At 40.6% G+C, this 23,669-nt stretch overlaps 1 protein-coding gene across 2 annotated transcripts in view; it reads left to right on the top strand.

Moving 5' to 3' along the window:
• The first annotated feature begins 1,597 nt into the window (after nucleotides 1-1,597).
• MRPS35 (mitochondrial ribosomal protein S35) overlaps nucleotides 1,598-23,669 on the top strand; it is a 55,503-nt gene continuing 33,431 nt past the window's right edge. The window contains exons 1-5 of one of the 2 annotated variants that reach the window (XM_007056929.4): nucleotides 1,598-1,954; nucleotides 4,487-4,539; nucleotides 8,547-8,714; nucleotides 9,250-9,310; nucleotides 11,498-11,637. In XM_007056929.4, coding sequence (XP_007056991.4) covers nucleotides 1,801-1,954; nucleotides 4,487-4,539; nucleotides 8,547-8,714; nucleotides 9,250-9,310; nucleotides 11,498-11,637 — 576 coding nt within the window. In that variant the 5' untranslated portion in view covers nucleotides 1,598-1,800. Of the gene's footprint in view, nucleotides 1,955-2,351; nucleotides 3,280-4,486; nucleotides 4,540-8,546; nucleotides 8,715-9,249; nucleotides 9,311-11,497; nucleotides 11,638-23,669 lie in introns of those variants that run through there. The other variant, XM_043532656.1, reaches the window with a different exon arrangement.

Genomic DNA, 23,669 nt, shown 5'->3' with positions numbered 1-23,669 from the left:
CAAGAAAAAAGGCGCAAAACGATTGTCTGCCCTTGCTTTCACGGAGGGAGGGAGGGAAGGGGGGCCTGATGATATGTACCCAGAACCACCCGCGACAATGTTTTAGCCCCATCAGGCACTGGAATTTCTACCCAGAATTCAAATGGGTGGTGGAGACTGCGGGAACTGTGGGACAGCCACCCACAGTGCAACGCTCCGGAAGTCGATGGTTGCCTCGGTACTGTGGACACACTGCGCCAACTACATGCACTTAGAGCATTTGTACACACAATCGACTGTATAAAACTGCTTTCTACAAAACCGACTTCTATAAATTCGACCTAATTTCGTAGTGTAGACCTACCCTATGATGACCCGTGTCACAAAGGCTTTCATTAGTGACCTTTTTACATGATATTTTTTTGGCAAACTAATATGTAGATCCTGGAGCAGGGGATCCCTGTAACCCTTATGCACACCTGTGCCCCATGGTTTCTATGAAGTCTTTTGCTCAGAGAGTCTTTAATATGACACTAGCTTCAGGAACTGAGCTACTAAACCAATAATTTCAGTAACCACCTGTGCCTTGAGATTAGTTTAGTGAGCTAGAAATAGTAGCTAGTGCTGTCACAGAGCTCATGCCTTGACATCAGAACCAGAGACCTCAGAAAACTGTGCCTTCAAATGAGCTCAGTTAGGGTAGTTGTGGTGAACCAATGACTTCACAGTGCCTGTTCCTTGATATCTGCAATACTGCTAACTCTCATAGTCATTGGTGTTCTCAAGCTCCAGATTTCTGAGTTATGAAAATATGTGAGAACACCGCCCCCCCCCGACAAGTATATAGTTTTTATAATTGTGGAGAAAAGCTTGAACACATGACCCAACATAAGACCCAGAAACCAAAAGGCAAGCAAAGAATGTGAAATTTACTTTTAAAAAATCTCATGATTTTAAAGCCAATCGCATGTATTGCATATGTGGGACTATCTGTAAGAGTATAGATGAACACAAATGTAATTAGAGCCATAGCATGTAGGCAGCTGACAGCCAAGCCTTACATTCCTTGTGCACCTAGTGACGTACCTAGTTCAAGACCCCCAAAAACATGAGTTTTTAAAGTAATACATTTGGGGTGCTTTTTATTTGTCATCTGGATTGTGAACCTCTTTAAGTACTCTTGGGCTATGTTTTCAAGCTTTCTCACAGAACTGTGACATCTAAAGAGTTACTTCAACACCCCTCCCCCACCAAAAAAGCATATGTTCTCCCACAATCACATGAATCCAGGAGTTGGGGTTTTAAGAAAAACAAATATCGCAAGAGTCGTGATCAGAGCATGAAGACTGGCAACAGTGGGGTGCAGCTACATGTCTTTAATGGTGTGTGGAAAGAGCAACAGCTTGCCACTTACTGAGCACCACTTTGCTCCTCTTCCTCCCTTTCTTTTCATCCTCCTTTTAAAATAACCCTTTGCTGCCAGTTACCATTTGTTTGGTTTCTGCTCTACAGGGGTTATTATTAAATATTCATCGTTGCTGCTGGGAATTCATCAGTCCTCCCTCCCTCTCAAAACACCCGCATGCATTTTCCCTCGCATGAGGCAGCCGCAGCCTTTACCGGACGGCTCTGCAACCTCCCCGGCCGCTCAAGAAAGAGCAGCGCGAGCTCCGCCTGCCACACGGGCGGGCGCCTGCGAGAAGCCCCGCCCCCTCCCCGGACTGAGCGCCCGCGGGGCACCTCACGCTTCGCCTAATCGATTTGGCCTACAGCGGCTCCCGTCGGCCGTCTGAAGTGCGCGTGTGCGAGCCGCAAAGTAGCATGGCGGCCGCCAGGGGCTGCCGGTCCTTGTGCGCCCGCCCGATGCTGCCCCGGCTTTGCGTGGGGCTGGCCGCCGGGCCCGGCTCGCTGCTCAGGGCAGCGGCTTATTCCACCGCCCTGGGGGTGGGGAGCGCGGGGCCCAGGCAGAGAGAAGGTGAGACCCGCCCCCAGCCCGGGCAGGGCGCGCGGGGCGGGGCCGCTGAACCCCCAGCGGTTCCATTGTCGGGCTTCTGATTGTGGTGTCTGCGGATATTCCCCGTGATTCTCTGCTGGGGTGTTTGTTTTGTTCTTTGAAAAGGAAAAATAAATGCAAAAAGAGGCATAAATACTATAAACTACAATAAAGCTAATTGTGTGCGTAGGCTACTTTCATGCATTTGACTTTCTTTTAGGTTTCAGAGTAGCAGCCGTGTTAGTCTGGATTCGCAAAAAGAAAAGGAGTACTTGTGGCACCTTAGAGACTAACCCATTTATTTGAGCATGAGCTTTCGTGAGCTACAGCTCACTTCATCAGATGCATCCGATGCTCAAATAAATTGGTTAGTCTCTAAGGTGCCACAAGCACTCCTTTTCTTTTTTCTTTTAGGTGTAGTTTGACCTCTGAATTCCCTGGGTCCATAATACTTGTTTTGGGGGGGTAATCATCCCTCTAATGCTGCTGTACAAGTAAACCTGTACATGTTCTCAGCGTGAACGCCATCCTAACGTAGCTTTCTATCCATAAATAGGATTGGCAAGTTGTTCACAATATATTTCTACGTGGTTGAGACAAATCAACCTCAGTTTTTCAACATTTGCTGTTGATGTTACCTGGCAGGTGCTCAAATACTATACCAATAAAAAACCTTAAGAAGATCTTTTTGCAATTTGTCCAAAGCTATTGAAGTAGATTTTGTTATAGTCGTCATATCTTCTACCTTTATCATTGGTCTGATGTTGACGACTTTAGTTGTGAGCGTGCCATATATTTTGTCACTATTGCTGCATAAATTGTCGTCAAGATATATCGGTTAATAAGATCAGACTTCCTACTCATGAATCAAACTTTTTATGTCTTCTGTGTATGTAAATATCTGTTATTGGGAGAGCAGGGTCTTAGTGGGCAGGATAGAAGACTAGTTTACCAGATACATATTACAAGGATTGAGGATTGATGCAGGTCACAAGATCTAATTCAGTCTTGCCATGAGCGGATAGAAATTTATTGACTTCACTGGAACTGGTGATACAGCAGAGCTGAATTTGTCCTAACATCTTTAGAGTGCTTAAAGACCTGCTAAATTACTAGTAGTGTATGATTTTATTTGTTATATTGATTTTTGCTCATAAAAATTGTATTCTTGAAATATGAGTTTAGGAACATGAGGTTGGTATTCCTTTTTGCCATTTTTTAAATTTAAATGTTCAGACAAGACTCTGAAAATGTACCAATATGAACTATGGTTGGGCTGGGGAGGAAGTTAGCAAGTGAGGTCCAAGGTCAGTTCCCTGTTGAGAAGTCATTCTCTAGGTCAGTGGTTCTTAAGCTTTACTGCAGCCTGCACCCATTTGGTTCTCAAAATATGTTCTCATACCCTTATCAAAAATCAAAATATGTTCTTGCAAAAATTGTTGAAGTAGGTCAGTTCTTTAAATCTAGATATATTTTTTGTTTGTATATTACAGTAATCATCAAAAAATGTGTAATGTTAATAAATACATAGGTTTGATTAAACAAAGTAGTTGTACTTACGTGCCTGTGCTTAATTTGTGTTTTCGATGATTTACCTTCTAAAAAAATCTGGCATGTCTCACACCCCAGGTTAAGAACCAATGCTCTAGATGGTAGGTGTCTGGTAAGCTTGAAACTCCTTCCTCATTCTGGCAGCTCAAAGTGAAAACTCCACTATCCTTCCCCACTTTCCTTGCCAGTCCCCATTACTGTGTTGTGGGAGAGGGTGTATTTGTGTAAAACTGATATTCTTTAGATTGTGGTACTCAGTGTTGTTGTAGCTATGGTAATCTCAGGATGTTAGATATGCGAGGTGCGTGAAGTAATATCTCTTACTAGAGCAGCTGCTGTTCATGAGAGAGATGAGCTTACACCAGACCTGAGGAAGAGACCTGTGTAAGCTCGTCTCTCACTAGCAGAAGCTGGTCAAGTGAAAGATATTACCTCACCCATCTTGTCTCTCTAATTCTTCAGAGTTTCACAATTGCCAACCCAGAGATGAAACTCAAGTGTCTTGTTCATTTTACTATATTGCTCATAGCTTTCCTCAACAGCAAAAGCACTAGAGCTGTGCTCAGACTCTGGAAGACAGCACTGTATTAATTTATATTTGAAAGGTTATCTCTGCAAATGCATGGGCTCTGCATAAAGGCTAGAAATTTAACTCTTTTAAAGGAGAGCTTCAATTCCGCAGAAACTGATGGCCTTTTCCACAGATAGCTTCCTTCCCACTGCTGGCAAGTGATGTGTGTGTGTGATTTTTTTTTTTTTTTAAATAGTCCTGATCTGAAAGCCAGTTCTCGTCACTGTTTTTTATCTAACTATAACAATTTATTCTGCAGGTTGAATTTACCATTTAGTTTTACTGTTGTCTTGAGATGCCATGGAATGATGAGGCAAAGTTAAAATTGTTGAATGTGCAAGTTTTTAGCAATGCTGCTTAAGTCTTACTGAAGATACTGTTTTATCTTGTAGTTGCAGCATCAAGAAGAAGCAGGACATCACAAATTGCAAAAAATAGAAGAGTGGTAAGAAATAAAAATGTTTGCAACTACCTTATCTGCAAGACTTTGAAGAGTTTTTACTGTGTATTTTAGTAATTTGTCCTTTAACCCTCCCTGTCCCAAGAAGCTTACAATCCAACCATAAGACAACAGATGGATCCAGACAGTTATGGGGATACAAAGAAATGATGAGATGCTATTGGTCAGCATGATAGGCAGCGGTTTCAGCACACCAGCAACCTACCTGTTGTCAAGGTTTTTGTAAGCATCGTGGCAAAGAGTTTTAAGGAGGGATTTGATGGAGAAAAATGAAATGGCTTTGCGTATGTTAGGGCAGGGTGGCTTGATTTAAATCAGTGACTTCAATTACCAGCTTTAATCACCATTTTAATCAGCAAACAGGAAACTGGGATTTAAACTGTTGTTTTTTTAGTCTTGTTTTGCATCTGTACTTTTTAGTTCTTTTCCTAAAGAAAGATGGATTCTCATTGGTTGGTAATCGTTAAAACATGTTGACTTGGAACGAAATATAGCCTTGAAACTAAATTTGGTGGTTTTTTTGTTAATCAGGAGGATATGCCATATCAATACACACTTATTTAAGTAGTCATATAGCTTACATTTATTCAGAATTTTAATTTTTACTCACTAGATGAATGGTTTACTTATGATTTGTGTTGAGCTTTTTTTGAAAAATCAACCAAAATTGCAGAAAACAGCATTTTAAAATTGTTTTTAGTTAAATAAAACTACCTGAAATATGCAGGATACATAAGAAAAGTTTATCAAAACATGATTTTTGCATTTAAAACTAACTGATTTATTAAACAACATGTGAATTGAATGATTGTTTCTGGTCACCATTTTCCTTCAGAATTTTAGAACTAGAGAACCTCACCCATACACACTTAGTTTTTATGCATAGATTGGAAGAGGAAGACAAGTTTTCCGACATTTTGAACGCCCAGTTGGTTTCTTAACTTTGAATGAACTAGTAATTGAACAGAACTAGTTGAATAAACTAAAAGGAATAAAATATTTTCTTTGCATCTGCAAAAGTGGCTACTTTTGTCAAAAACTGGTGTAACATTTCAGCTAACTCTTGGTTACAGTTTAGTCCATGATCTCCACCAGTGCAGTGGTTTAACTTTCTTTAAGGCTTGGGCAGAAAACATACACTGCCTCATAATAAACTTAGGCCTTAAAATAGGTTGTTATAATTTCAAATGTAATTTTAAATAAGCTGATTTAAAAAAATAAACCTGTATTTAATTTTAAAAATCTGATTTATTTATTTACATATCTCACACACACACACATTTTTATCCATCCTGGCTTATGGAGAGTTCCTCCCAAGCATGAAAGGCAGCATGAGAGAAAAATTATAGGTGCTTGCTTTGATAATTTAACAAGTGGGCAATGGAGGCTGGCATCATGGACCGTTGTAAGGTAAGAGTTGATCTTTAGACACTGAGGGCAGGTCTGCGCTTTGGGGGAAAGTCTGTCTAAGCTACACAAGTTCAGTTACGTTACTAGGGTAACTCAAGTCAACATAGCTTACATCTACTTACTGTGGGGTCCACACTATGTTATGTTGACAGGAAAGCGATCTGCACAGTTTTCTGCATTTGCAATACTTGATTTCAGGATAATTACATCAACTATTATGGTTTTGACACTAAACTACTGATGCATGCTCTCAACATTCACTCTGTCTGAGTGGGCTTTTTTGTCTGGGAATCTCCTGTGTTTTTTTTAAATACATGGTCACTCAACAGGAAATCCAAAGGGAATGCATTATTTCTGATTGTATTTATTTATTTATTTATTTATATATTCACTTGTAAGATTTTATGTACACACACACACACACACTTTTAAGGGCAGATTCAGTGCTACACAAAAGCAGCCAGAGCGCAGCAGCCAGTTAAACTGAGTCTACAGCTGCTTTGTAATAGCAGAGCAGTGCAAAGTGGTCACACACTGGTGAATCTGGCTCTTAATTTGCAATTGACTTATTGGTTTAAAGGGTGTTGTTAGTAAGATATGTGGTATGTGCAGTGGTGGTATAGAGCTCAGTCTGAGGCCCAGTGTGGCTGTGCTTTAAAAGTTCCCTATCTTGGCTTTCTCGTCAGTGCTCTCTGTGCGCAGTGGAGATGAAGCATCAGTGGCATGGGGGCCTTTCAAGCAATGAAATCCAAGCTACATTGCAGCCATTGAACCTTTAAAGAACAGTGACAGTTGTGCCAAGTAATCTACCAGTGAGAATGTTTGACACTTGTCCAGTCTCCCTCATTCCACTGAATCATTGCACCCAACAGTTTTCATTCTACAACGCTATCTGTAGATTCCTGTGGTGCTGGCATAGGTTATCTCTGTCACATTGACCCTGCTTGTGTTTCATGATCCAGTTTTTAATTACTTTTAAAAATCCCTAAACTAACAGATAATTCATTCTTTGCTTAAAGAGTAAGGCCATTAAGATCAGGGAGAATACACTGTATTTTTCATACAAAACAAAGAAACTCAGCCTTAACTGTGGAATCGTGACCAGTGCCTCAATAATCCATTCAGAATACTGCTGCAAAGATCATTTTCTTGATTTACCAGATCACCCCCTTTGTGTCCTTTGCTTGCTTCCATTCTGTACTGCATCAAACGTAATTTTTTTGGTCTTCACTTTTAAGGCTTTTCATGGGCTTTTTTCCTGCTCTACCTATCACTTCTTACGCTGTTGAGATGTAGAGTTCCGTATCTGCTCTGCCAATGATGCCAGCTTACATCATCCACTTCTGCTTAAATTTTTGAAACAAGTACCTTCATGCTTTCTTCCAAGCTCCTCTTCATGCATGAAAAGAGCTCCCTGTAAACATTTGCAAAGCCACTTCATTGTTGGCCTTCAAATCTTCTAAAACTCTTCTCTGTCATGAGGTTGAGACAGCTGTGACCTCTGGGTTTTATGGTGGTCAGTATTCTCATTGTTATCCCATGCTTCTCATTCTGTTTGTATCCACATGTTTAATCTTTCCAGTAAAATAGTAAGCTCTTTGAGGCAGGGATGGTCTCTTCGTTGTTTGTACAGTACCTGACACAATGGGGTCCTGATTCATGATTGGGATTCCTAAGATACTACTGCAGTACAAATAATACCTAATGAATGTTAAACCAAGCCACCTTGGGCATATTAAGAGCTAAAAAAGGTATATTCGGGGTTTTTTTTGTTTTTTTAAATCAAGTGAACTTCAGTTAAATTTTCAAAATACCATAATTTTTAACTCCTGTTTTGTTTGTTTTATTGAAATTTAGCACTCTGAAAAATCCCACTTGGTGCCTATTTGCACCTTTAGGCATCTAAATACCTTTCATAATCTGTCCCTAAGAGCTCACATTAAACATTACTTGGTCATCTCTATGAACTTATAACAAAACCATGGAAGACCAGACTTTCCTGATACTTCTAGAATACCGGGGGTGGGGGACCCTTTCTTTATGCATCATAAAGAAACCACAAAGGGCAGAAGTCTCTCTCTCTCTCTCTCTCTTTCTCAAATTCCTTTGCATGTCCCCTTTGAACTTTTCCCAGAATGAAATAAGAAATGTGATATAGAATAGTGGTCTAAAATTTGGGTTTGCCTCATTGTCACTTTTTACATTTGCAGATTTGAGACATGCGTGCGCACACGCACATACGGTACCTCAGGATAAAGAGAGAGACTTTCTTGGTGTAAACATAGTTTTTTCTAGAGCATAGTGAATGTAGTTGTTTGGTTAAAGTAAGATATTTATATGGTAGAATAAATGTTCTACAATTGAAAAGGAATTTATTAAACACTTAATACAAAAGTATCTTTTCTTAAAACTCAGTAATGAGCTTAGCAAAAGGCATTCCTTGAAGTTATTGGCCTTAAGAAGATCCACTATCGCCAGCCAATCAATTATTCCGGACAACACCGTTCACTTTGACTGTTAAGGGTTTATCTCTCAAAATAACTGACCCCCACCAATGTTGTGTCACTTCTAATTTTTTTTAGCCTGGAGCTCCTAGAACTGAAAAGATGGCTGTTGATCAGGACTGGAGCAATGTTTATCCAACTGCAGCAGCATTTAATCCTTCTTCAGTGCCTCTTCCCATCCGAATGGGCTATCCTGTGAAGAGAGGAGTACCTCCACCGAAAGGAGGCAATTTGGAGCTTATAAAGGTAGGGTGCATCACTATAGTCTTTATATAACTTAGTTTTATTTCAACTCTCAAAGACCAATGATTTGCAGTATGGCTTGATCAAAATATTTTCTCCAGATAGCACTTCATATTTGATATATTTATCACACAATATATTTAACATAATACAACTGTGCACCCAACTAGCGAATGAAGATGAAGAGAATCAGTTCAGCTTTACTATCAGTTTACTGTGATCCCTTAAACTGTCATGCATACAGAGTCTGATCTTGGTGACTTGCTCTCATAACTTGTTAATGAGACTTGTGCTGGGTCAGAGGTGAGAGGAGACACTTACTTATTTAATCCTCTCATTTGAATCTCGTATCACACACTTGGTCTAAAGAGAATAAGTTGTGAAAGTAGTAACAGAAGTAGAATAAGTAGTCAGCCTTTGTTCATTGAGCAAGTTATTGTCTGCTCAAGAGAGTGCCTTCAATTTTAAGTTCACACAGCAGTTTATTTGTTTATAAGCAAACTAGGTTACTGAAAAATAATCAAATATTTTATTTCAGATCCCTAACTTTTTGCATCTGACTCCCCCAGCAATTAAGAAACACTGTGCAGCTCTTAAAGGTGAGATTTTGCCTTTTCTTTAAAACAGTTTCCTTGGAATTCTTAAGACACTTTAATAAGTAATTTAATTACACCTGTGTGGTAGGATAAGAAGACCCACATACAAAGCTTGCTACTTGTCAGACTTCTTTCTCAGTATTGTCCAGTACCATTTTTCTTTTGTCCCATTGATTGATGTGGAATCATATTTCACATAACCCTATATATTCATGTTTCCTCAACTCTGAGGGAGTTATGTTTTTTCCCCCAGAAGAGGCCACTGGGAGGCTTAATGTGTGACTCTGGGTTGTGATGTATTCAATGTGCTGGAGAGATTGCATTGCTCTTCTGTTAGGCTTAGCTAGTATAGGGAAATGGAAAACCTGATGTCTTGATGAGTATGGGGCTTGGATATGACTCAGTCCAGAGAAAATGATGGCCTGGTTTATGCACAGTGTTTTGTACCGGTAAAACTGTTGGTTAGGACTGCATTTTTTAAAAACTGATATAGGTTTTATGGTACAACCCCCAATCTGAATGTAGTTATATCAGTATAAAGGTGCTTCTACCCCATTCAGAAGAGGAAGCTATACTGCTATACATTTATACTTGTGTAACTGTATCCACCCTGGGGTTGTACTTCTTTAACTGCAGCATTTTAGCTATACCAGTATATTGCCTGAGGAAAGCAGCTGGAAGAGTTGAGAAAGATCGTATAAATTCTCCAGCTGAGTTTGTGCAGCAGATACAATCTAGTTGTATTAGATATTTGATTGCTCTTGGATGCCCAGGTAGTGACTGAGGCCAAGTGTGTTTTTTTATCTGTATCTTTTGAGAAGTGCAACCTATCTTCTTCCAGTGAAGATCTTGTCATAGTTATCCATGCCAATGTCCTCTCAAAAGTAATTACTGTAATGTAAAAAGAAAAGGAGTACTTGTGGCACCTTAGAGACTAACCAGTTTATTTGAGCATGAGCTTTCGTGAGCTACAGCTCACTTCATCGGATGCATAGCATATCGTGGAAACTGCAGAAGACATTATATACACACAGAGACCATGAAACAAAACTTCCTCCCACCCCACTCTCCTGCTGGTAACAGCTTATCTAAAGTGATCATCAAGTAGAGCCATTTCCAGCACAAATCCAGGTTTTCTCACCCTTCTCTCCCCCCCCCCCCCCACACACAAACTCACTCTCCTGCTGGTAATAGCCCATCCCTCTTTGAAACCTCTCTTTATAATGCGCATGATAATCAAGGTGGGTCATTTCCAGCACTAATCCAGGTTTTCTCACCCCCCCCCCCCCACACACACCCCCCTCCAAAAACCACACACACAAACTCACTCTGTGTTCTGCTTGGTTCTACAACTTGAAATGGTTTGGAAATTAAAGCTAATGAACAACATAGCAGTCCCCTTCTTAGGTGGAGTTTCATGCCAGGGCACGTTCTACTGGTGGTGTAGAATCTCTACTGTGTGCCAGTAAGTTTCCAGGTGGAATTCAAAATGTTGTTTTTAATGTATAGATCCCTAAATAGCCCCTCCATATAGAAGAGAGGGATCTACTGGCAGCATGTTCTCTGTGAGGAATTCTGTACTTTGAAATCAGGGGTCTTCTATTTTGAAATTTTGTTTTTCACCGTCTGCCCAGACGCAGATGATCTGTTAACTAGAGCTGGTCAGGAATTTTTTAGAAAAATGTCCATGTGCCAAAACCAATCTCAAAACAGGATCAAGTTTGACAAATCTTCCCCCCCCCCCCCCCCCACCCCCCAAAAAAGGGAGAAAAAAATTGCTTTTTTTGGTTTTCAAATGTTTTCAGAATTTTGACTTTTTTTTTCCTTCCTGATTTGAGATGGGAGGGGCAAAGACTTCTGAAATATAAGATATATAAATATGATAAAATTTTCACATATTTGTGAGATGGAAAAATAGTTTCCTACCCAGCTCTGCTGTTAGCCTTCAGAGTATGCTGCAAAGCCCATCTTTTCTTCTGGATATCTGGAAAGGGTTCTTCCAGCGTGAAGCTGATGAGCTAATTTCAAAAGTGAAGAAATATTGTGGTGGTGCTTGTAAACCAATAACAGCTTTGTGTTTTCATTATGTAAGGGAATATGGCTTCCCTATAAATATACGAAAAAAATCTTTAAAACTATAAATACTTGTAAGCAACAATTTTTTAAAAACTTAACTTTTTTATCCCTCAGATTTCTGCACTGAGTGGCCAACTGTATTGGACAGTGATGAGAAATGTGAGCAGCATTTTCCTATTGAAATTGAGACAGTAGATTATGTTTCAGCAGGGCCATCTGTTCGTAATCCCAAAGCAAGAGTGGTGACTTTAAGAGTAAGTATTATATTTTAGTAAACAAAAAAAGGCATTTTTCAAGCTCTTTCAAGAAATGTAGCAATTGAGACTCAAATGAAAGACAGTAGATTACTTTAAATATAGAGCAACATGTGGAAACTCATTCATATTAGTATGACCTGTATCAGATATAAGTGAGGAGCAGTTTAAAGTAAAGCCAAAGTGGCATGCTTTCTGTCCATTCAAACTTTCTGTAAGGCAGAGACAGATACAGTTACCAGCCACATGAATTTATTTTAGAAACAGAAATGCCATCAAGCATGATAAAGCCAAAGTCTTAGATTCCTTAACCCAAGGAATAACTTAATTAAGTAATCTCTGACCAATGGCTGTCATTTTGTGGGCCTGATCTCTTCTAGGACCCATTATTGCTTTTGCATTTTTTTCATTTGTTTGCTATAACTGTAAGACTTTTATTATAATGAGAAACTTTATTATAATGAGTTAACTTGTGTTGTGGCCACAGGGATCTGTTTAACAGCTTTCTAATTAAACTCTCATGCTTTCTAATCTAATGTCATCAGGTTAATGTGCGCTGACTCGTGATGCTCATTATTAATTTGCTAGAATGTGATAGTAACAAAAGCTTGGATTGGAACTGTTCCCAAAAACAGAAATGTAGTCCTGGGAGTGTAGTCATTTCAGGTATTTTATTCTTTGTCTTCAAGGTGACTTACAAAGGGGAAAGGAGTTATAGTAAAACAGCAGGCCTGTGATGAAATAATTTTAATTCTGCTTGATATTTACCCCAGAAATGGCAGAATATAAAATCATACATGGCTTTGGTGGAGGACTCCTTGGAGGACTAGAGCATTTGGGTGATAGCTTACTCAGCTAGAACAGAAAGGGCAAAGTGAGTCATTATCAGAGAGCTTTAATTCACCTGTCTGTTGGGTGTTTGATATCCAGCAGTTCACAGAAACAAAACTCTTACTTTTTATGATTTAAGCCATGGAAAGCAGGTATCCTGTCCTAGGGATGTGAAAACAGTGTAATACTGCTTGGGGCCAAGGTGGCAGAAATAGTGTTACTTTTTCCTCTTCTATTTTATTTTGGGTAAAAGTAGTGTTTAAAAAACTATTCCATTATCTCAGTGGTCCTAATATAGTTATGACTTTGTTAATATTCCAGGACCTATAACTACATTAAAATGGAATTAAGGTTGTGAATAATGGGGTGGGGCTGGGATTAAAAATATTCCAGAGGTGTTGTAATTATCATCCCAAAAATCAAGTATTACAAACTAAGGTAACTGAATTAACACTAAGGTAACTAAGATAACACTTTTTTCGATCTTTTTCGTATGTAAGGTAGAGATGCACAGTTAAGGCATGCATATAACCTTAGCACTACCTTGTAGTGACATCCTGTAATAATCATATGATTAAGGCATTTCAGTGTTTGTTGTCCCAGATCAGATTAAATTGATTTTTAAAGATGTATTAGACTTTTTTGTATTTTCCCCCTTGTGTTGCCAGTGCAAGGGAGAGTTAAGTTTTTATTGGATGCCTTAAGTATGCATTTCTTACACTAACATCTTTGGATTTCTGAAGTATAACGGTTAACTTTCAATTTCCTGGGTTTGTAATGGTTTTGGGGTAATTAAAACATTGTTGTTTATTTTTCCTGCCTTAAGTTACTGAAATCTACTTGTAAACTTAACTGCATTTTAACTTAATTTTATGTACTGGAGTCTTTATAATTGAAAGTGTCATACCTGAACACTAAACAAGAAACACAGGGAACACTACTTTGTGATGTAGTATTGACATTAAATAATTTTTAAAACTTTAGTTTGAGGGCAGATTGCAATACACCAAAGCTGTGCAAAGGAGACAGCTGAGGGTACTGGTGAATTTGGCTCTTAATTTGCGTTAAGTTGACCTACTTGTGTAGAGGGCTGAGTTAATCAGATAGGTGGTATGTGAGGCAGTGGGGGAGAGTGGAACAGGAAGAACCCAATCCCGTGTCTTCTTGCTTTAAGGGTTGCCCTGCCTATCTGGCAGTGCTATCTCAGCATGCAGTGGAGCTCAGTAGCACTGATGCCCAAGCTAGTACGTGGAAATAGAAACTTTTAAAGAGCAGCGACAGGTGGGCTAAGTAATCGACCAGTGAGAACTCTTGACACGTGTCCAGTCCCCCTCATATGACCACTCTTTACAACGAGTAGAATTATTGTATGCAAATTAGCAATACAGGAACAGTGGTGACGGGTGGTTACAACCCTATCTGTGGCCTATTATAGTAACAAAAATATTAGATACAATTATTAACAACCTTGGTTGTAGCTATGGGCAAGATAAGATTTCAGATAAGTTTAACCATATGGATGTCTTATTCCTCTAAGATCATTTTGGACAAAGAAAAGACAGAGAGGGATGCTAAATATCTTGAATTACCCTATTTTTAAACTATAAACTAACAGACTTGATAATTCTGTAATCAAAGTATAGGTGCTGTAATGTTGGGAAGGATACACTGTTTTTCATACATAACAAGGAGGTTGTGGAAAATGGAACTCAATCTTAACTATGGAGAGTTGAGACCAGTGCCTCTAGTATAAATTAACTTCCCTCAGGGTGGCAGGTCTTTGATATGCATGGGAAGGGGTATATTTGGTTTTGAAATCTTAAAGGCTTGTCTGTACTTTTTGGGTTTGGGGTTGAGGAGATTGGGATGGGGAAAGTGGTACTAAGGGCATTAGACCCTGGCTACCTCAACCAGGGTATCTCCATTTCCTGTGGTCGGGGTGATGCGGATTGGCTTGAATTCTCTCTGAATGAGAGATGTGTGGGCTTTAATGGGTGTAAGGAAGTACCTGTAGAAGTGTTGTCCCGTTCTTCGGTCTTCTTCCTCCCTGTGTGTGGGATTACATTGTTTGTTAGATGGCTTTTGCAGCTTGCCCTGCAGACTGGTACTTGGGCATCTGGCTCTGGTGACTGCTTACTTTGGAGTGCTGCTACATAGTGGCTGAGAAATTTGAGTGTAGCTCTTGGGTGAAAGAGAGGTGGAGGCCTGGGAGTGGTTGTAAGGATGAGGGGGATCTCTTGATCCCTGTGGTGATGAACAGGAAATGAGGCAAGAAAAAGCTTGTTTTTTGTTGTTGTTTTTTACAGAAACTTAAATTGAGATGTTGTATCTGACTACCATTAGTTGTGCCTTGAGAGGCTAGAGTGTTAGTCATAGACATAGAGTCATAGACTTTAAGGTCAGAAGGGACCATTATAATCGTCTAGTCTGACTTCCTGCACAACACAGGCCACAGAATCTCACCCACCCACTCCTGTAACAAACCCCTGACCTACTTCTGAGCTATTGAAATCATTAAATTGTGGTTTAAAGACTTCAGGGTGCAGAGAATCCTCCAGCAAGTGACCTGTGCCCCACACTGCAGAGGAAGGCAGAAAATGCCCAGGGCCTCTACCAATCTGCCCTGGAGGAAAATTGCCGTATTTGAGGTCAGGAAGGAATCAGCTAAACCTGAGCATGTGGGTAAGACTCACCAGCCAGACACCCAGGAAAGAATTCTCTGTAGTAACTCAGATCCCACCGCATCTAACATCCCATCACAGGCCATTGGGCATATTTACCGCTAATAGTCAAAGATCAATTAATTGCCAATATTAGGCTATCCCATCATACCATCCCCTCCATAAACCTATCAAGCTTAGTCTTGAAGCCAGGTATGTCTCTTGCCCCCACTGCTCCCCTTGGAAGGCTATTCCAGAACTTCACTCTTCTAATGGTTAGAAACCTTTGTCTAATTTCAAGACTAAACTTCCTGATGGCCAGTTTATATCCATTTGTTCTTGTGTCCACATTGGTACTGAGCTTAAATAATTCCTCTCCTTCCCTGGTATTTATCCCTCTGATATATGTATAGAGAGCAATCATATCTCCCCTCAGCCTTCTTTTGGTTAGGCTAAACAAGCCAAGATCTTTGAGTCTCCTTTCATAAGACAGGTTTTCCATTCCTTGGATCATCCTAGTAGCCCTTCTCTGTACCTGTTCCAGTTTGAATTCATCCTTCTCAAACATGGGAGACCAGAACTGCACACAGTATTCCAGATGAGGTCTCACCAGTGCCTTGTATAATGGTACTAACACCTCCTTATCTCTACCAGAAATGCCTCGCCTGATGGATCCCAAGACCACATTAGCTTTTTTCGCAGCCATATCACATTGGCGGCTCATAGTCATCCTGTGATCAACCAATACTCCGAGGTCCTTCTCCTCCTCTATTACTTCCAACTGATGAGTCCCCAGATTATAACAAAAATTCTTGTTATTCATCCCTAAATGCATGACCTTACACTTCTCACTATTAAATTTCATCCTATTACTATTGCTCCAGTTTAAAGGTCATCTAGATCTTCCTGTATGATATCCCAGTACTCCTCTGTATTTGCAATACCTCCCAGCTTTGTGTCATCGTCAAACTTTCTTAGCGCGCACCCACTTTTTGTGCCAAGGTCAGTAATATAAAAAGATCAATCCCTGAGGCACTCCACGAGTAACCTCCCTCCAGCCTGACAGTTCACCTTTCAGTATGACCCGTTGTAGTCTCCCTTTTAACCTGTTCCTTATCCACCTTTCAGTTTTCATATTTATCCCCATCTTTTCCAATTTAACTAATTTCCCATGTGGAACCGTATCAAATGACTTACTGAAACTGAGGTAAATTAGATCTACTGCGTTTTCTTTGTCTAAAAAAAATCTGTTATCTTCTCAAAGAAGGAGATCAGGTTGGTTTGGCACTATCTATCTTTTGTAAAACCATGTTATATTTTGTCCCAATTACCATTGACTCAATGTCCTTAACTACTTTCTCCTTCAAAAATTTTTCCAAGACCTTGCATACTGCAGATGTCAAACTAACAGGCCTGTAGTTACCTGGATCCCTTTTTTTTCCTTTCTTAAAAATAGGAACTATGTTAGCAATTCTCCAATCATACGATACAACCCCTGAGTTTACAGATTCATTAAAAATTCTTGCTAATGGGCTTGCAATTTCATGTGCTCGTTCCTCTAATATTCTCGGATGAAGATTATCTGGGCTCTCCGATTTAGTCCCATTAAGATGTTCGAGTTTGGCTTCTACCTCGGATGTGGTAATATCTACGTCCATATCCTCATTCCCATTTGTCATCCTGCCATTATCCGTAAGTTCCTCATTAAAGGAGTGCTGCAAAGGAGGCAAAGTATTTTGTTTAGATATTGGGACATGCCTAGATTATCCTTAACCCCCCCTCCATCCACAGTGTTTAGCGGTCCCACTTCTTCTTTCTTTGTTTTCTTCTTATTTATATGGCTATAGAACCTTTTATTATTGGTTTTAATTCCCTTTGCAAGGTCCAACTCTACATGGCTTTTGGCCTTTCTCACTTTATTCCTACATGTTCTGACCTCAATAAGGTAGTTTTCCTTGCTGATCCCTCCCATTTTCCACTCCTTGTAGGCTTTGTGCTTTTTCTTAATCACCTCTCTGAGATGCTTGCTCATCCAGCTTGGATTACAACTCCTGCCTATGAATTTTTTCCCCTTTCTTGGGATGCAGGCTTCTGTTAGTTTCTGCAACTTTGACTTGAAGTAATTCCAGGCCTCCTCTGCCTTTAGATCCACAAGTTCTTCAGTCCAATCCACTTCCCTAACTAATTTCCTTAATTTTTTTAAGTTAGCCCTTTTGAAATCAAAAACCCTAGTCACAGATCTATTTTTGTTTATTCTTCCATTTAGTTTGAACGGAATTAGCTCATGATCGCTTGAACCAAGTTTGTCCCCTACAGCCATTTCTTCTATGAGGTCTTCACTGCTCACCAAAACCAAATCTAAAGTGGCATCCCCTCTTGTTGGCTCAGCAACTACTTGGTGAAGGAATCCATCAGCTATCGCATCCAGGAAAATCTGAGCCCTATTATTATTACTAGCACTCATCCTCCAGTCTATATCTGGGAAGTTAAAGTCTCCCATGATCACACAATTCCCATTAGTATTTACTTCATTAAAACATTAAAGAGGTCTCTATCCATATCCAAATCGGATCCCGGCAGTCTATAGCACACCCCAAGCACTATCCCAGGGGAAGCTCTAGTAGCTTTCTTCCCCAATGTGATTTTTGCCCACCATTCCATCACGTCTTATTTCTTTATAGTCTGCCTCCTCATTGATATATAGTGCTACTCCACCATCTTTGCCTTTATTTCTCTTTCCTAAACAGCACATACCCTTCAATACCTGTACTCCAGTCATGAATACTAATCCACCATGTTTCTGTTATCCCTATAATATGTGGTTTCACTTTCTGCACCAGAAACTCTAGTTCCTCCATTTTGTTACCTAGACGCCTCGCATTTGTGTACAAATATCTTAATTTTTGCTGTTTGGCTTTGCTCACATTCTTTGCCTGATTAGGCACAGACATTCTACCTCCAGTATCGCCTATTAAACTGGTATCCACACTGCCCTTCCTCCTTATGTCCATTCTCCTACGCATGGCTGTATCTTTTCTTACTATGTTTTCCTCCCTCTCAATGTTAAAATCCAGCATGGAGATTACCTGGACATCTCCCAACCATCTCCCCCAAATTCCTAGTTTAAAGTTCTCTTAATCAGTTGTGCCAGCCACCATCCTAGAAGTCTGTTTCCCTTCCTACTCAGGTGAAGTACGTCCCGAGAGAACAGTCCTCTGTTCATGAATGCCTCCTAGTGGCCATACATCCCAAAGCCCTTCTTATAGCACCACTGCCTGAGCCATCTGTTGATCATCATAATCTTGTCACACCTTTGTTGCCCTTCTCTAGGAACAGGCAGAATCCCACTGAAGATCACCTGAGCCTCAATGTCCTTAAGCGTCTTCCCCAGCCTGGCATAGTCTCCCTTGATATGTTCCAGCGAGAATCTAGCTGTATCATTTGTTCCCACATGAAGGACAATCAGTGGTTTCTTTCCCGCTCCCATTAGGATCCTCTTCAGCCTCAGATCCACATCCCGTATCTTAGCACCCGGCAGACAGCACACCCTTCTGTTCTCTGGATCAGCTCTGGTTACTGGCCTGTCTGTTCTTCTCAGTAAGAAGTCCCCAGTCATGTAGACCTGCCTTTTCCTGGTGATGGTGCAATTCTCTGGTCTATCCTCTGTTCCCTCTGGCTGTAAGTCCTATCAATTCCTATTCTCCCTTGCAATCCTCTGCAACCCATCCTGTATCCTTCTGGGGCTCATATTTCCCTCTTGGTATAGAACTAGCTGCTCTTCTCGTCTTTCTTGCCCTCCCACCTTCAGTGACCAGCTGCTGTGCCCCTTCTTCATTTTCCAACTCTGCAAACCTGTTCCTGAGATCTGTTTATCCTTCACAAGCCCCTCTCTTCCTTTGCCTGGTTCTCTTAGTCACATGCTTCCCCTGTCCACTTTCCTCACCCAGCAGTCTCCCCTCAGAGTTCTTTGGTCCTGCTTCCATCTGCAAGTCTGAGCTTTTCCCTTCAGCCTCCTCATGTCTTTACTTCATCATCTGCTCGAACCCCCTTCTAAACTCAATCAGAGTTTCCACCTGCATCTCCAATCCTCAGATCTTTTCTTCCATCAGCTCTATCAGGTGGTACTTTATGCAGACAAAACTCTTTTCAGGTTCCCCCTCCAGGATCATGTACGTGCCGCAGCTTCTACATCCTGTCATCTTCATTGTGTCTTCCACTGCTTGGGTCACTACCACTGCTGCCTCTGTATCTGTCATCACCTAAGTCCTGTTAGTCCAGGAAACACAAACCAAACCAAAACAAACCCCCAGCGAGCACCACAACAATGCCAGAACACCACACGCTCCCTTCACTAGCCTGTCTGTTCCTCTGCCTGGTTCTCCTAGTCTTCCCCCCGAAACTCCCACTCAAATTCCCCTGTTTACAGCTCTGTTTGCTGGCTCCCGTTCCGCTGCAGCTATCTGTTGTAGGAGTTTGAGTGTCAAAATAGTTCGATAGACTTTAATGGGCTTTGAATCAGGTCTGTAACAATCAATGCAAGAGCATAAAGACAGCAGGGCTCAATATTTCAGGTTAGAAGCTAATCGCCATGTGAAAATTGCTCACCACAGTTCAGGAGATCCAGATGCCCATGTGCAGCTTAAAACTGTAGTGGTTTCATAGGAAATATAAATGAATGCAGGTCGTAAATTAGCAGTACTCAGGCCGATGTAACACTGCACTTCTAATAACCCCATTTGCCAATAGTGATGTGGCAGTGCTAGCCTCTGCTGCTTGTAGAAATGGGGCTTCAGCAGAAGCAGTCTCCCTTTACAGCTGGGAGGAACAGTCTTCTTGACAGTGGTGGGAAGAAGGCTGGGGACTGTCTTATCTTCATGCATTTGTCTAGCCCACATGGTGGGTGCCTGGTATCAAGAAACTATGACCCCACCCAACCCACACCTACAGCCCAGCAAACGTTCCCGATGCACCCTGTGCAAGACCAAGGGTCAGCTGCAGACCTGCCCCCCAGCCTGCCTGTGTGTGTGTGTGGGGGGGGGGGGGGGCTCTCATTGCTTTTGTATCAGTAAAAGAAGGGTATTAAAAAAATAAACAAAAAACAACACTTCTTTGGGACAGGCAGGGGTGTGGTAGTAGCTGTCATTCCTACAGGAATAGTTAGATGCTCACTGTTCCTGCTGTGGATCCAGGCTTCTCCATAAGTCTGTCAAAACTCTGTGTGTGTGTGTGGTGGGGGGCGGGGGGGGGGGGTCCTTCTCTTTTTTTCGCTTTTCTTTTAGTTGACCAGTGGCTAGCTGGCAACGTGAAACTTCAGACCCTGAGAAAACTGTGCATTATTTAGTACCCTGATTTTATTCTTAAAATCTTATCCTCAGTGTTCGTGTTAGTATCTTTGCGGGGGGGTGGGAGGGGATTGCTTTTATTCTTACATTTTAAACAAGATAATTATGAAATTGAAACACTCTAGTCCAAAATTTTAAAAATCAGTTGGGTTTTTTCTGTTTTTTTTTTTTTTTAGAATAGGTTTATTAGGCATTTTGCTACACTTCAGATTTTCGGAAATGTAAATGTCCTTAAATCCCAGTTCTTTCCGGTGATTATTTCTTGTTGACATCGGAATCCAAATACTTAATAATGATGTAGATCTGGTAGATTGCTGTCAGTGACCATCTGTTATAAAGCATAGAGTTTCTGGGGTTGTGCAGCATAATGCAGAAAATGGCTTTTGATGAACTCTCTCTATTTTTGTGTAATGAACTTAGTGCTATTGAAAAGCACTGTATTGTCATTTTTCAGCCTGATCTTAAGAATCGCCTTTGTGGCTGAGATATTAGCCCTTTGTCTGGGCCCCCCGACAGTGGGCTCTGTCATAGTGGCTTTTGTATGATAAGGACAGGTCCCGTTAAAAGCTTCAGAAGACCACCGACTTGTCTAATTCTTTAGAAGAGCCATCAGAATATGCTAACTTTGAATAATGTTACCTCTGAGGTATCTAGTTCCCTGAGCTATCCAGTTCGTTGGGGAGTTTTTTGTTTGTTTTTCCCTCCCTCACCTGCCCATTAGATACAAGTTGCTACATTTGTGAGTTGGAACTGAATTTGACTTGTCAGTAACCAACAATTTTCTAAAATTTTCTTTACCAGTAACTTTTGTTACTGGAGCATTGCTCAGAAGAAAAATAAGCTTCAGAGGAGAAAGAAAATGTAACCATCTGTTATCACAAGTCAGTGGTCTGGTGCTACATATAGTAGCCACGTCCTAATACAGGATGGTTTTTTAGCTAATAGGAGTATTGTGAATGATTTAGAGGTAGGTGTATGTGTTCACATACCTACACACGCATGTGACTCCCCCTGAAACACACACTGTCCTATCTAACTGAAATGTGTGTCCTCTGATATTAGCATGTGATATAGTGTTTATAGAGCAGCATGTGGATATTCGTTATTAGTATTCAACCAAAAAAAGGGATTACAAATGAAACAGCTAGCCATATGGCCTTCCAGGCACTTATGATCATACCCCAGACCCCATTAATGAATTCTGTCTTTAGTGTTCTCTGATTAATCCTGTGACAACATAATCTGCCTGGTGTGTGTGTGTGTGTGTGTGTGTGTGTGTGTTTTGGGGTGGGGGGGGTGCGGGGAGGAGATTTTAAGGTGGAAAGCAGATGGCATTAGGTCAAACAGTGACTGAGATTCTGTCAGTGAGTTTGCATGTATTTGCTGCAACAGTCTCCATTGTGCTATGGAATAAGGAAACCTCTGTTGCTGATGTGCAAATTTAGATTTGTTTTATAAAACAAAAGTGTAGAAATTGTGTTGCTTTTAAGGAAAATAATTGCGTAGAGGCTCTTTAAGATCTTAATTTGTCCCCCCAATTTTTTCATTCCCTCCCTCTCCAATGCACTTGCTTGGGTCTAATCTCAAGTAGGAATCTCATCTGCTGTTAGCCTAACCTGGTGTTATAGGACTGAAAATATAATCCGCTGTCATTTTACATCATTCACTATTAATGATACTATGGGTTATAAACATTAACTATCATAAAACAGTGTGGAGCATTGTAGTTGATAGTTGTAAACAGTGAAATTATTATCCTGCTTGAACTAGCTAACTGCATAAATGTCTGTCATAGTAACGCAGCCCTGAACGCACAGAAATAAAAATGAAATCTTTTTAAATTCCTGTAACGTAAACTGAGCAGACCATTAAATATTGCTCATGAAACACAGTAATATGAGAATGCTGTAAAGGTGTGTGTTGTCATGAGTTTGGGATAACTACACTATGCACATGCGAGTATAACAGATAATGATACCGCACAACTAATGTAGTATGAAAAGTACTGCTATGTTGCAATGGAAGTGTTTTGCATTGTTGGTAAATAAGAGCTAATGCCTGAGATCTGGGTTGATGGTTTTCACAATATACCGGGAGGTTCTGTTAAAGCAAGCTTAGATAGTCATGATTTTACAGTGCCTATGTATGCTAACATGTTGTTGTTGAGTGTTTGCCACACAGTCGCTGAAATCCTGCAGAGCTCATAGCATAATCTGTTCATATAGCTTTCGGCAGCACTGACCCATTCTTAAAAGAAGTATTTGACAAAGAATGTTTTTTTCAAAATTTTAGCCACAAAATACCTAATTGAAGACGGTTATTCAAAAATATGTGTTAAAACTGATAGTAGAAATGTCCTCTCTCAGCTGTTTTAAATAGTGGCTTATGGAAGGGTTTTTATTGTTGAAGCTTTAATGAAAGTTAAACTACTTAAAACTTTGGCTTCTAAGATCTCATTCAGTGTGCTCTTTGTAGACCCTAAGGATCCAGCAGAAAATCTTATGAGAGCAAAGGTATTTACTCATTACCTTTTTCTAATGTGCTCTGTGATGGTATGGCATTCCCCCGGAAGAGGTTCCATTTTAAATGGTGTTGGATATACGAGACCCACTCTTGCACACACTGATGTGTGTCTTGCATGGAGCTAGACCTCTCAAGTGTACTGGATCTTGTGCGACATTCTGAGTTTAGGGTGAAATCAGGCTGCCTGTTCAACAGGAGGAAATTCTCATTCCCTCTCTCTTCTCTTCCCCCCTCCTCTACCCCCCCCCCCCCCCCCCCGGCCTGTACCTATATAGGGTAATGTGGACTGAACTGTAAGCAACAGACAGAATTCACATCTTACATCTGCTGACTGCTTTTTATATTTCCATACACTTACACAGCCCTTATTATTAAAACCTCATATCCTGATACTAAAAGGTAGTCAAGATCCCCTTCTTACAAATAACTGTACAGAGAGTGCATAAGGAAATTGCAGGCAGTACGGAGATTAGAGCTCTCTTCCACTCAAATTGCCTTTCAGACTGAATGTGCTGGATATGTGCTTTGGTTATCCTATCTCCAGTCACTGCACCACACTCCTCTCCTAAAGCAAGGTTGAGAACTCAATATTTCTGATCTCCAAAATTCTACTGCTTGCCTACTAAGTAGTTGTGTAACCCACAGACTGTGTGTGATGAGTCCCCATCTAGTGGCT

Source organism: Chelonia mydas, chromosome 1 (genome assembly GCF_015237465.2).
Source record: "Chelonia mydas isolate rCheMyd1 chromosome 1, rCheMyd1.pri.v2, whole genome shotgun sequence".
Lineage (NCBI taxonomy): Eukaryota > Metazoa > Chordata > Testudines > Cheloniidae > Chelonia > Chelonia mydas.
The sequence above is the reverse complement of the archived record's forward strand: the minus strand, read 5'-3'. Positions and strand labels throughout refer to the sequence as shown.